The 11,237-nt window shown below is 56.3% G+C and overlaps 1 protein-coding gene across 1 annotated transcript in view; it reads right to left on the reverse strand.

Moving 5' to 3' along the window:
• Positions 1-6,551: 6,551 nt before the first annotated feature.
• Positions 6,552-11,237, reverse strand: part of PHB (prohibitin) — a 24,192-nt gene continuing 19,506 nt past the window's right edge. The window contains exons 3-6 of the mRNA XM_027668850.1: positions 10,515-10,707; positions 9,286-9,402; positions 8,401-8,496; positions 6,552-7,577 (exon numbers count right to left, since the gene is read on the reverse strand). Coding sequence (XP_027524651.1) covers positions 7,365-7,577; positions 8,401-8,496; positions 9,286-9,402; positions 10,515-10,707 — 619 coding nt within the window. The 3' untranslated portion in view covers positions 6,552-7,364. The remainder of the gene's footprint in view (positions 7,578-8,400; positions 8,497-9,285; positions 9,403-10,514; positions 10,708-11,237) is intronic.

The following is an 11,237-nucleotide window of genomic DNA, read 5'->3' on the forward strand; positions in this document are numbered from 1 at the left end:
GCTGGCACAGCCTTTCCCAGCCGGGCTGGCACAGCCTTTCCCAGCCGTGCCACCTCTCCCGGAGGCTGCAGAGCCCCGTCCCCAGCCCCAAAACCGCTGTGTAGGAGGGGACAGCGCTGCTGTGGTTTGGGTTTGGCAGCGGTAAAAGGAATTAGTGAGAGCAGCACAAACGGGGAGAGGGGGAAGGGCACCGGCCCCTTTGGCTGTGTTGCTGTTTGCCCGGGACTTAGGGATCCTTCTGGCTGCTCAGGTTTGTGTTCCTGCTCTGGCCTCCTTTTCTAAATCCTTTAGTCCACAGTCTCTCCTCTACATGTGGTTTGTTTCCTTGCCTGCTGCAAATGCCCCCCCTCTCCAACAGTGTAGGGCACTTGATTTGAGGTTCTGCCAAAAAATCTCTGTGCCCTCACTCCCCTGCAGTTCAACATTACACACCAGAGTGTTTTATTTACTCTGGATTATTGAGCATAAACCTCAGATCTGAGCTCCCTGTGCAGAGCAGGGATTGGGGCTTTCACAGGCAAAGTTCAGGATCAAGTTGAAAGGGCAGGGAAGGCTGGGGAAGCCCCAGGGTGGGATGAGAACGTTTCCAGTTCCTGTCCTTGCCCCAGCAATCCCTGCTTTGGGGACACTCTGACCAGCCCAGGGGAGCTGTTAGTGCCTGACCTGGCTCAGAGCAGGCCCCAGGCTGTCCCAGTCTCTGCTGGGACCTGGGAAGAGCTTGGCCTTGGAGTGCATGGACACTGCCCCATCCTTGCCCAACACCTTTGAGCAGTGCAGCTTCTTGAGGGAAAAATAGGTGGGGAATTTCAGGAGACGTGGTGCTGCTGTTGGATAACTATGGATGTGAAGGATGCCAGGTAGTAGAATTTCCTGCCTTGGAAAGGAAAGGAAGAAGAGTGAGAGGGACCTTTTTCTTGGAAGGTGAATGTACAAGTCAGCAGTGACAGACCCCTCTTCCAAATGTGGGGTTCCAGCAGAGGGACTCTGGGAAGCAGCAGGTGCTGGTGTCCAGAGGAGCACAGAGGAGGAATAAACTGTTCAACAGCCACAAAGGCAGCCACAGACAAATATCCTTGGACTCCTGGCACGAGGAAACCAAACCAGTCCTCACATCCCTGCCTGTGTCCCAGCAGTGTCTGTGGTGGCCCAGGGAAGGGACAGCAGGAGGGAGAGAGGACTGGTTTGGCTGCCCCGGGCCCCCAGCAGGGCACACTTTCCTCCCTGGCTGTGGTGCTAATGGGGGTGACAGCTCCTCGTGCTGTTCCCAGGGAGGGATCCAGCTGTGCTGCTCAGCCCTGTTCCCACAGGGAAGCCTGTTCCAGCTCCTTCCAGCCCTCTCTTTGATCTCATTTGACGTGAGGAGACATGTCAGGCAGGTAGAGGGAAGCAAACACAAAGCTGGCACAGGAGCCTTTCTGAGCAGGGCTCTGAGCACACACCTGCCTCCAGCCACAGATCCTTATCAGCCCCCATTTCCTTTCTCTCCACGATGCTCTGGAGCTTCTCGAGGCAGCTCTGCAGCTCAGCCACGTGCTCTGCTGCCGTGCCCCCTCTCCCTGGCATTTCCCTTCTCTCCAGGCAGAACCAGGGTGGGAAATGCCCTCCTGTGCCCTGGGGACAGGGGATGCAGTTCCTCCCTGAGCTGCTGCAGCCTCCCAGCTGTTTGCAGGAGCAGCAGCAGTGGGTCCCTCCCTCAGAACCAGGGGGTTTTGGCTGAGCAGCTTAGGAGCTTTGAGGGTGAAAAGCACAACAAAAGTGGGAGAATGTGCTGGGCCAGGGCAGCAGAGGCAGCAGAACACGGTGTCACCCACCTGGGGGTGTTGGAGAGCACTGGATGTTCTGGACCTGCTGAGGGAGCAAATGTAACAAGAGAATTGTTGAGATGCAGCGAACTCTGTCCCGGGGGTCACCTCTGCACCAGCTGCAGGATGGTGTGGGGAGGAGAAAACCACCCAGAGGTGAACTCCTGCCTTTGGCAGCTGTGGGTTTTCCTGTGCTGTGGGCAGGCTCCTCGGGTTTTCCACGCTGGGTGTTCCTGGGCCATCTGCTCTGGTTGTTTTACACAGCTCAGGGCTGGAATCCTCTGGTGGGAGAGACCCTGCCCAGCCCTGCAGCCCCACGGGAGCTGTGAGATGGGGCCCAGGTCACAGAGCTCTTGGCTTTACCCAGGCACTGATGGATCTGCTTCACCCGGACTCCTGCTGGGAGGATTCCTGGGAAGCTCATCAACCCTCCCAGCCCTCTGTCTTCCCACAGCCACAGGGAGACAGGGCTGCCCTCCCTGTCCCACCTGCCTCCCCTGTGGTGGGAGGTGACTCGTGGTGTGCCAGGGCTGGCCCTGAGCAGGGCCCTGGGGAGCAGCACTGGCCCTTCTCCCCGTGCCTGGGGCTGTGCTGAGGCCTCCACGTCGTGACACTTGTGCTTTAGGAGCAGCCTGAGCCAGGCCCGACGTGGCACCTGTGGAAATGCAGCTGGGACAATTTCTTCTTCCCCAGGGGAGCTTGGGGTGCTGCTCAAGGACCCCGGAGAGAACAGGCTGGGAAAACAATCCAAGGTGGGCAGAGGATCTGAGGCACAGACGGGGTGCTGACACCTCCTGCCTGGGGCTGGACCCGACCCTCAGACTGACACTTTATCTTTTAGATATCCTGCTCTGTCCTGCAGGGTTCAGGATCCTCTGAAGCAATGGGAAAGGAAGCAAAAGGAAAACAAAGGGGTTTTCCTGCTGGCTTTGGTCTCAGGAAGCCCTGTGCTGTGTGAGGGAACCACCAGCCCCGAGAGCTGAGGTGCTGGGCTCTGAGGCCAGGTCAGAGCAAAGCAGAAGTTCAGGCAGAGGAAATTCCCATTCCCATTCTCCTCCTTTCTTGGTTCAGTGTAAAGCCACAATTAAAGATTAATTGCCTCCGAGTAACATAGCAGAGCTCACACCCACCAGCATCTCCTTGTGCCCGAGATCAGACCTCTGGAGCAGCTCCCTGTGGGGGTTATTAACTGCCTTTGGGGTCCTGGGGTAGCAGGACTGTGTTCTGAGAACCATCAGCCTCTGCACAAAAACCATGCCACCAAAAAAAAAAAAAAAACTTCTCTTTGGGTGGCCTTGGTTTTGTGCTTTTTGGTTTTTTAAGAAAGGAAGATACAGACTGTGGGATCCAGCAGTTGGCCAAGAGCAGGATGGGAGTGAGGGAGGCTCAGAGAACCAGGGGATTTTACTCTTGGTTGGTTGTTTAATCAGCTTTGGTGTTGTGCTGTAATCTCTCAGGTGTCACATAAGGGAAGTTCTAAAGTTTGTGCTGGAGTGATTATTCACTGGAGATGTCCCCAGAGGAGGCTGTTGGACATTTCTGTTCCCCTCAGCATCACCCCCACAAAGCAGTGCAAGAAGGGTCCCTGTACCTTTGCTGGGGAGAAACAAACTGGTTTGACTGGAGTCCTTCCCGTGCACACCTGGGCTTCCAGCTGCCCCTGAGCCTCCCACTGGCTCAGGCAGGAGTTGGACTGGAGTCAGCTCAGGCCTGATGGAAAACAGGCACAGGAGGAACGTCCCAGCCCCAGTGCCAGGCGAGGAATAGTGAAACCAAATTTGGCCCTGAGGATTGCTGCCCTTCTCCCAGCTGAGCTGAGCTCCAGCCTGGCTGGGGACATCATTTCCTCCTCGCTTCTCCAAGTGCTTCCTCCCCCCACACCCTCTGTTTTTCAGGACAGGCATTTGCTGCTGGATCCCCTCGGATATGAAGAGCACCACGGAATCAATGAGGGAACTCCTCTTGCTCTGCCCACTTCAGACACGCTGCCAGTTTGCTGCAGGGCACGAGTCACCCCAGCCTGGGGACCTCCCTTACCTGGGGAGGGCTCGGCCCAGGTGCTGCAGGAGTGCCAGGTGCCTGTTCCAAATTCCAGCCGAGCTGCACATCCCAACACTCCAAGGGCCCATCCATGGGGTGGCTTTCCACGTGCTCTTCCCAAGGCAGGTAGGCTGGTTGTCTGTTAGACAGGGAAAGAGCAGGCTCAGGAGAGGGGGAACACAGAGGAAATGAGGCAGTTTCCTGTTTGTTTATCCTGACCAAAAGCCTGTTGGGCTGCTCTGGCCCAGCTGCTGCAGAGCTCTCTCTTCCACTGGTATGAAAAGAAGGAAGGAAAAGTCTCCCAGGAAGTAAAAAACCAGTCAGTGCTGCCATCAATCACTCTGAAGCCACAAGACTCCAGGGCTTTAGGTTAAAAACTGCCAGGCTTTTACCAACACTGGGCCCTCCAGCATGGATTTATCACAGTAACGTCCTGGGCCCATTACAAAATTCAGGGCTGCCTTTTAACACCAAGCTAAACCAGCTCACACCTCTGAGGCCATTCCCACACATTCCCTCTGTTCCTGTGCCCCCTGGAGCAGTACCACAAACACAGGGATGGTGGGAAAAGAGGAATGAATGCTCTGGGGGCTGCACAGCTGAGCCACCCTGGGAGCAGGGTTAGGGAGGGACAGGCATTTGCACCTTCCCATGTGCTGCCTTGGGCTGGAGGGGCTAAAACCTGGAGCTGGAGAGTGGAAAGGGCACCAGAGGTTTACTGGACAGGCTGGCACAGGGACTGAACCCTCAGTGACACTGTCAGACAGCTCCTGTGCCAGCCTGGGCTCTTCCCTCCTCACCTGGACACTGGGTTTGCCCTTGTCCGTGTCCCCTGCCCTGCCCGGGGTGACCTCCAGCTCTGCTGTCCCCGGGGGAGCCCGAGGGACACCTTTGGTCCCCGTGACCCTCCCCAGGCAGATTTGCTGCTGCCACCTGGTGGGAACCAGCAGGGAAAGGCCCTGCTGCTCCTCTGCTGGTGTGACCTCTGCAAAAGGGGCACCTCTGCAAAGGGGCACCTCTGCAAAAGGGGCACCTCTGCAAAAGGGGCACCTCTGCAAAAGGGGCACCTCTGCAAAAGGGGCACCTCTTCAGTCCTTCCTCCTGCCACCGTGAGCAGCACAGCCCCAGCCTCCATCACTCAACCACACAACACCCCCAGCCCCGAGAGTCTGGTGCTAAATGTGACAATTTGTTGGAAAATCACGGAATTCCAGGATAGTTCAGGCTGGAGGGAACCTCTGGAGATCCTCTAGGCAGGGTCACCTGCAAACCAGGTGGGAAGTGGGAAGATCCAGGAGTACCTGGGTGAGGGATTATAAGTTGTCAAATACACTAAACTCAAAGTGTTTTGTGCAAATAGGTGACAAAAATGAAGAAAGACTGAGCAGAGAAAGCATTGCCCTCCCCAGAGCAAAACCTGTAGTGTGGCTGCAGTCCCTGAGGAGCCCCCACACAGCAGAGAACTGGTAAAACTGCCCAAAGCAGGAAATTCTTCCCTGCAGACAGTGGGAATCCAGCTGGGACAGCCAGGCCAGGGGCCACGGGCTTTTCTGGTCACAGGTTTCTGCACCTCCCCTCAGGGGGCACCATTTGGGACAACACTCTGTCCTGGTGTCCTGTGCAGGGCCAGGAGTTGGACTCTGATCCTCATGAGTCTCTCCCAGCTCAGGATGTTCCATGATTCCCATCTGGAGCCAGGTCTCTGAGCACCAATAAACACAATATAAACAAGGGGTTCATCAAACACGCTCCAAACCAGGACTAACACACCCCAAACAGCCCCAGTTCAGGAGCAGCTTTGAACTGGGATGAGTTTGTGGCAGCTTTAGGCATTAAGGGAGGCAGGGACAGGGTCAAGGAGCAGTTTAACACACAGGGAACATTTGCAGAAGGAATTACACCCAAAAGCAAAGGAAACAGTGATTAATCAGACCCAGGGGACACTGAGAGAGCCTCAGACACCTCCTCCAGAGAGGCAACAGCAGGAAACACTCCACACTCCCCTGGAATCTCCGAACTGGAGGGAGAGGGAATGCAGAGCCCCGGGAGCTGAGCAGGGATTTCAGCCCCACTGTTCGGAGCCCAACACCTGGAGTGTGAAACTAAAGCAGGAAATGCTTTAAAAGGAGCCTTGGGAGAGCAGTGGAAGCTTCCCCAGAAGTGTCTGAAGCAGTAAAGCAGAAGAATAAAGAGCAAGAGCACCGGAGGGGGAAGAGATCTGGGTTATTTGGGAGTCCTTGGCTGCCTGAAACACTTTGCAAGCTCAGGCACCTCATCACTGCAGGAGCATTCCTTGCCCAGCACAAAAAGCAGGAAAGGCTTTCCATGTCACCAGAAGTGAGGGCAACAAGCGCAAGGGGCTGAAAGGAGCCCACCATCCCCAGCAGGTTCCACAGGAACCCCCAGGGCAGCAGTCACACCCACCCGAGGCTGCTGCTGAGGGATAACAGATCCAACCTGCAGGAGGTTGCCAGGCTGGAACTGTGCAGGGAGAGCAGTGAAAGCCCTCACAAAAACAAGACACTCTTGTTGCAGGAATTTGTAAGACTCACGTTCCAAGCTTCTAATTCGTCAGGATCAAGCCCCACTCACCTGTGCCAGGTGACTCTCATCCCATAATCCAGCACGAGCAGGACGTGTCTTGCCCCACTGACCCAACCTTCGTTCTTCTGAGACAGCAGAAAATAAAGCAACGACCCACACTGCCACCCTCGGGCCTGTGACATTTATTGAAGGCTGGTTACACAATCTCCCCCCTCACATCTCCTCACAACTCGGCCTCCCGGAATAAAAAAGAGCGTGGATGTAACAGAGAATTCTGCCCACCCCCGACTGCCTGAGCCACAGAGCACCGAGTGACCCTCCCTGTGCCAGGGCTGGCCTGGGAGAGCACCCCACAGGGCAGGAGGAACAGAGCAGGGGGCAGCAACAGGGGGAAGAGAGGTCCTGATTCCAGCAGGATTCCCTGCAGAGGAGCCACCTTCCCTCCCCTCCGTGCCTGGAATCCATGCACTGCACAGGGGGAATCTCCTCACCCCAGCACGGAGCTGTGCCCCCAGCTGCCAGGGCTGTGCTTCCCACAGGCACAGCAGAGCCACTGCCCCGAGCTGAGGAGTCCTTTTGCTCTCAGGTGACCCTGGCAAAGGACTGGCTGGCTGGAGGGCGAGCCCTGTCCCACAGTCCAGGCCTGAAGGCACTGAGGCAGCCGAGAGCCCTGATGGACCCGGCACAGGGAGTCACCCGGGCTACCTGCTCATCCCAGGAGGGAGGAGATGGGAAACTCTGCTCCTGGTGCTCAGACTGCCTGGAAAGGGGCAATTCTCAAACCTCGAGTGGTCGGTGAAGCCACAGCTCTGCCGCCCGTGGGAGGAAACGCAGCTCTGGTGTCAACGCGCGTTCGCTTTTATTGGATTACCAATTCGAAAAGGGGTCGATTTCCGTTTCCTCTGCTTTTACCAAGGAGGAAACCGCGATGATTTGGTTTTGGAGAGGGCTGAGCCGGCGGGGCAGAGGCCGCCGGGCTCACTGAGGCAGCTGGAGGAGCACGGACTGTCCGGAGGGCAGGTAGGTGATGTTGCGGGAGCGCGAGAGCTGGTACGCGATGTCCTCGGCCGCCTCCAGCTTGCGCAGCTCGATCAGCCCGTCCCCGGCCGTGGCCAGGGAGTTGGCAATGAGCTCTGCTGCCTTGGAGTCCCCCTCAGCAGAGATCACAGCTGCCTTCTTCTGCTGCTCGGCCTGCAAGCGAAAGGAGAGGGTGAAGGGCTGATTTGCTGCAGAGGAAACGAGCCAAGCAAAGGCCGCTGCTGTTCTCGTGTTGGAAACCCCCAGTCCCACCTCCTGTTCTCTCCCTCAGGCAGAAAGTCAAGGTAAGTTCACTTTTTACTGTTTTTCTGCCTACTGTGGGGGAAAAAAAGGCAATTCCAAGATGATTTTCAACCTCAGGAAACATTAATCCACCTGAGGGTGGAAAATGGTCTAGGAGGGATTGGAGAACTTCAGCAAGAGGGTTCAAACCAGGTCAGATCAACTGTTTAATCACCCTGGCTGATGACATGCATCTTGCTGCACTCAACAGGCACAGAACAGCTGAGAACACCTGTACTGAACATGGAATTGTCTCTGCAGGTGCTCCCTGAGATCCTGGGTTGATCCAAGATTACCTGTCAGTAACACTCCCAGCACACAGGTCCCTGTGTATCAAACAGGGTATCAAACCCTGTGGTATCAAACACCCTGCAAAGCTCTGACCACCCTCTCCAAATTCCACAAACAGCAGGAAACTGGTTGCAAATCTCATCCTTGGACCCCATTTCTAACTGGCTTTTCCTCCCTCCTCCACACAGGCATTTCCAGGAACACTGACTGGGACAGGATATGAAAAAAGGACCCCCAAACCCACCCTGGGGCTTTATCCAGGGCCATCTCAGCACTGTGACCCTCAGGGACTCTGTCCTTCACCTGCCCAGGCTCTGAGCAGCTGAGCAAGGTGTTCACTGGAAGCTGGAGTGGGAAGGAGACACCAGGAACCAATTCCAAGTTTCTCAGAAGGACAAATTACCTTTTCCACAATGAATCTGGCTCTCTCTGCTTCCTGCTGGGCCACCTGCTTCATTTCCACCGCCTCTGTGAACTCCTTGCCAAAGGTCAGGTGGGTCTGGAGGGCACAAACCAAGCCAAGTCCACAACACTGACAGTTCTCAGCAGCTCTGCTGCGACCCTGCCTGGAATGGGGGGGGAAAGCCAGAATCCCAAAAAAATCCCCATCCCACAGCCATCCCCATCCTCAGCCCGGGCTGCCTGGACAGCTGAGAGCTCCTGGGATGGGACAGGGGAAAGCTCAGCTTCCTCCAGGAGTGTGCTCAGGGGAAAAGCTCCAGAAACAAAGTGTCAAAAATGACATTTTGCAGAAACAAAGTCACCTCCCTGCAAACACTTCCCGTGTCCCTTCTCTGTTCTGAGGGAAGCCCCAGGTGGATGCACAGGCCAGACTACAACACATTTAATTTACAAAGGAAGAAGTTTAACTTGTGGAGGCAGATGGGAGGGCAGAGCTCCCTCCTTGGATGGGCCTGGAAGAGGAGAACCAGGAGAACACTTAATGCTCTGCAGAAAAAGCTGCTCTCACAGTGGGTATTTTCACCCCTCCTCATTCCTGGTGCTTCCTTGGGGTGCCTGTGGAACAGCTGCCAAATGCAGAGCCAGGTGCAGCCCAATCCATCCCCCAGGGAAGCATTTGCTCCTCACTGGAGCTACAAAAGCCCTGCCCAGGGAGGGCTGTGGACACACCAAGGGCTGCCCAAGGTCAGCGGGACAAAGGCAGAGGAGCTGACAGGAGCTGGGAGCACAACACCCTTCCAGAGGCACAGACACACCCAGGCCACACACCCAAACCCCCCACATCCCACTGACTCCGAGAGGGAAATGGCAAAGGCAGAACTCCTACCAAGGACACGTCGTCCAGGATGAGCCCGAAGGTCGCCGCTCTCTCCGTGAGGTCCTCGCTCACCTGCCTGGAGACCAGCTCCCTCTGGGTGATCAGCTCCCCAGCATCAAAGCGAGCCTGGAACAGGGAATTCCTTCATGGAAAGGGCGGCCAGGCACTGGAAGGGGCTGCCCAAGGAGGTGGTGGAGCCACATCCCTGGGGGTGTCCAAGGAAGGACTGGACGTGGCACTCAGAGCTCTGGGCTGGGGACAAAGTGGAGATTGGGCACAGGGGGGACTCGATGCTCTTGGAGGTTTTTTCCAACCTCAAGGATTCTGGGATTCTGTGAAAGCTTAGGGTTAGGGCTAGGGCTAGGGTTAGAGTTAGGAAGGGTTAGGGCTAGGGCTAGGGTTAGGGTTATGGTTTGGGTTAGGGTTAGCAAGGGTTAGGGTTAGGGTTTGGTTTAGGGTTAGGGTCTAGAATTAGGCAGAGTGTTAGGGGTAGGGTTCGGAAGGGTTAGGGTCAGGGTTTGGTTTAGGGTTAGGGTTTCTGCTTCTGGGAGCTTTCCCAGCTCACCTTAACCCTTAGGGCATTCTCTGTGCCCTGCCTGTCTTTGCACCCAGAGCTCTCCCCCAGCAAACGTGGAGCTGCCCAGGCAGCTGGAGCAGGAGCAAGACTGAATGACTGGGAGTTTAAGCTGGCAAGGGATTATTTGGCAGTTCCCTGGGGATGCTCCCAACCCCAGAACTCCTCAGTCAGCTGAAATCTAAGATAAAAGGATAATGAAAATCCTCTTCTCCTGCTGGAGGCTCCCAGCTGGAAGAGCAGAGCTGGTAATGAAGGAACCTCTTTCCATCCAGAGATCATCCAGCATGAATCAAATCAGGCCAAGCAGCTGGAGTGACCGAGGAACAAACAGTCAGCACTGCTGCAATCAGCTTTGCTGGGTGGCCCACGAGAGCCTGGGGGTGCAAAGAGAAGCCTTATCAGACTGCCAGAGGGCAGGCTTAGGTGGGATTTCAGGGAAAAAATTCCTCCCTGTGAGAGTGGTGAGGGGCTGGAATGGATTTCCCAGGGAAGCTGTGGCTGCCCCAGCCCGGGTTGGAACCTGATGAGCTTTAAGTTTCCTTCCAACCCAAACCGTTCTGGGATTCCGCTCTCCCAAGGCACGACACATTCCACGCTCCAGCGGGTCCCTCGTCGGCAGGAGAGGGAAGAGAGAGCCCAGCAGCTCCCGGGCCGTCCTTACCACGACAGACTTGAGGATCTCTGTGGTGATGGAGGGCAGGACCCGCTCGTCGTAGTCCTCGCCGATGCTGGTGAAGATGCGCGGCAGCTGCGCCGTCACGGGCCGGAACAGGATCCGCAGCGTGATGTTCACGTTCTGCAGGTCTGGGGAGAGCAGCCACCACTCACTGGGCTGCCCTCCCCAGCCCTCTTGGCTTTGTGCCACGAAATGAGCTGGTTTTCCTGCCCCTCTCACCCCGGGAGGTGGTTTGTGGTGCCCCAAGGACAGGCTTTCTGTGCAAAGGGATCGTTTCCATGCAGGTGATAAACATACAAATGTCCCCAAGGGCTGCCAGGGTGGTGCCAGACTCTGCCCAGTGGTGCCCAGGGACAGGACAAGCACAAACTAAAACACCACAAGGGCCACCTCAACTTAAGGAAGGACTTCCTCCATGGAGCTGGCAGAGCACTGGGACGGGGGAGGCTCTGGAGTCTCCCTCTCTGGAGACATCCCAAACACACTTGGATGAGCCCCTGTGTCACCTGCTCCAGGTGACCCTGTCCTGGATGATCTCCACAGGCCCCTCCAACCCCAGCTCTTCTGGGATTCTGGGATTTACGGGACCAAAGGAAGAGCCCTTTGACCTGTTCTTCAGTTAAAGAGTCACAACAAACCAGTCCCGACTGTGCCAACCCGGGACAGGTGGGATCTGCACAGAATCCCAGAGGGGCTGGGGTTGGAAGG

This window comes from Corapipo altera, unplaced genomic scaffold, assembly GCF_003945725.1.
Source record: "Corapipo altera isolate COAL_440 unplaced genomic scaffold, ASM394572v1 226, whole genome shotgun sequence".
Taxonomy (NCBI): domain Eukaryota; kingdom Metazoa; phylum Chordata; class Aves; order Passeriformes; family Pipridae; genus Corapipo; species Corapipo altera.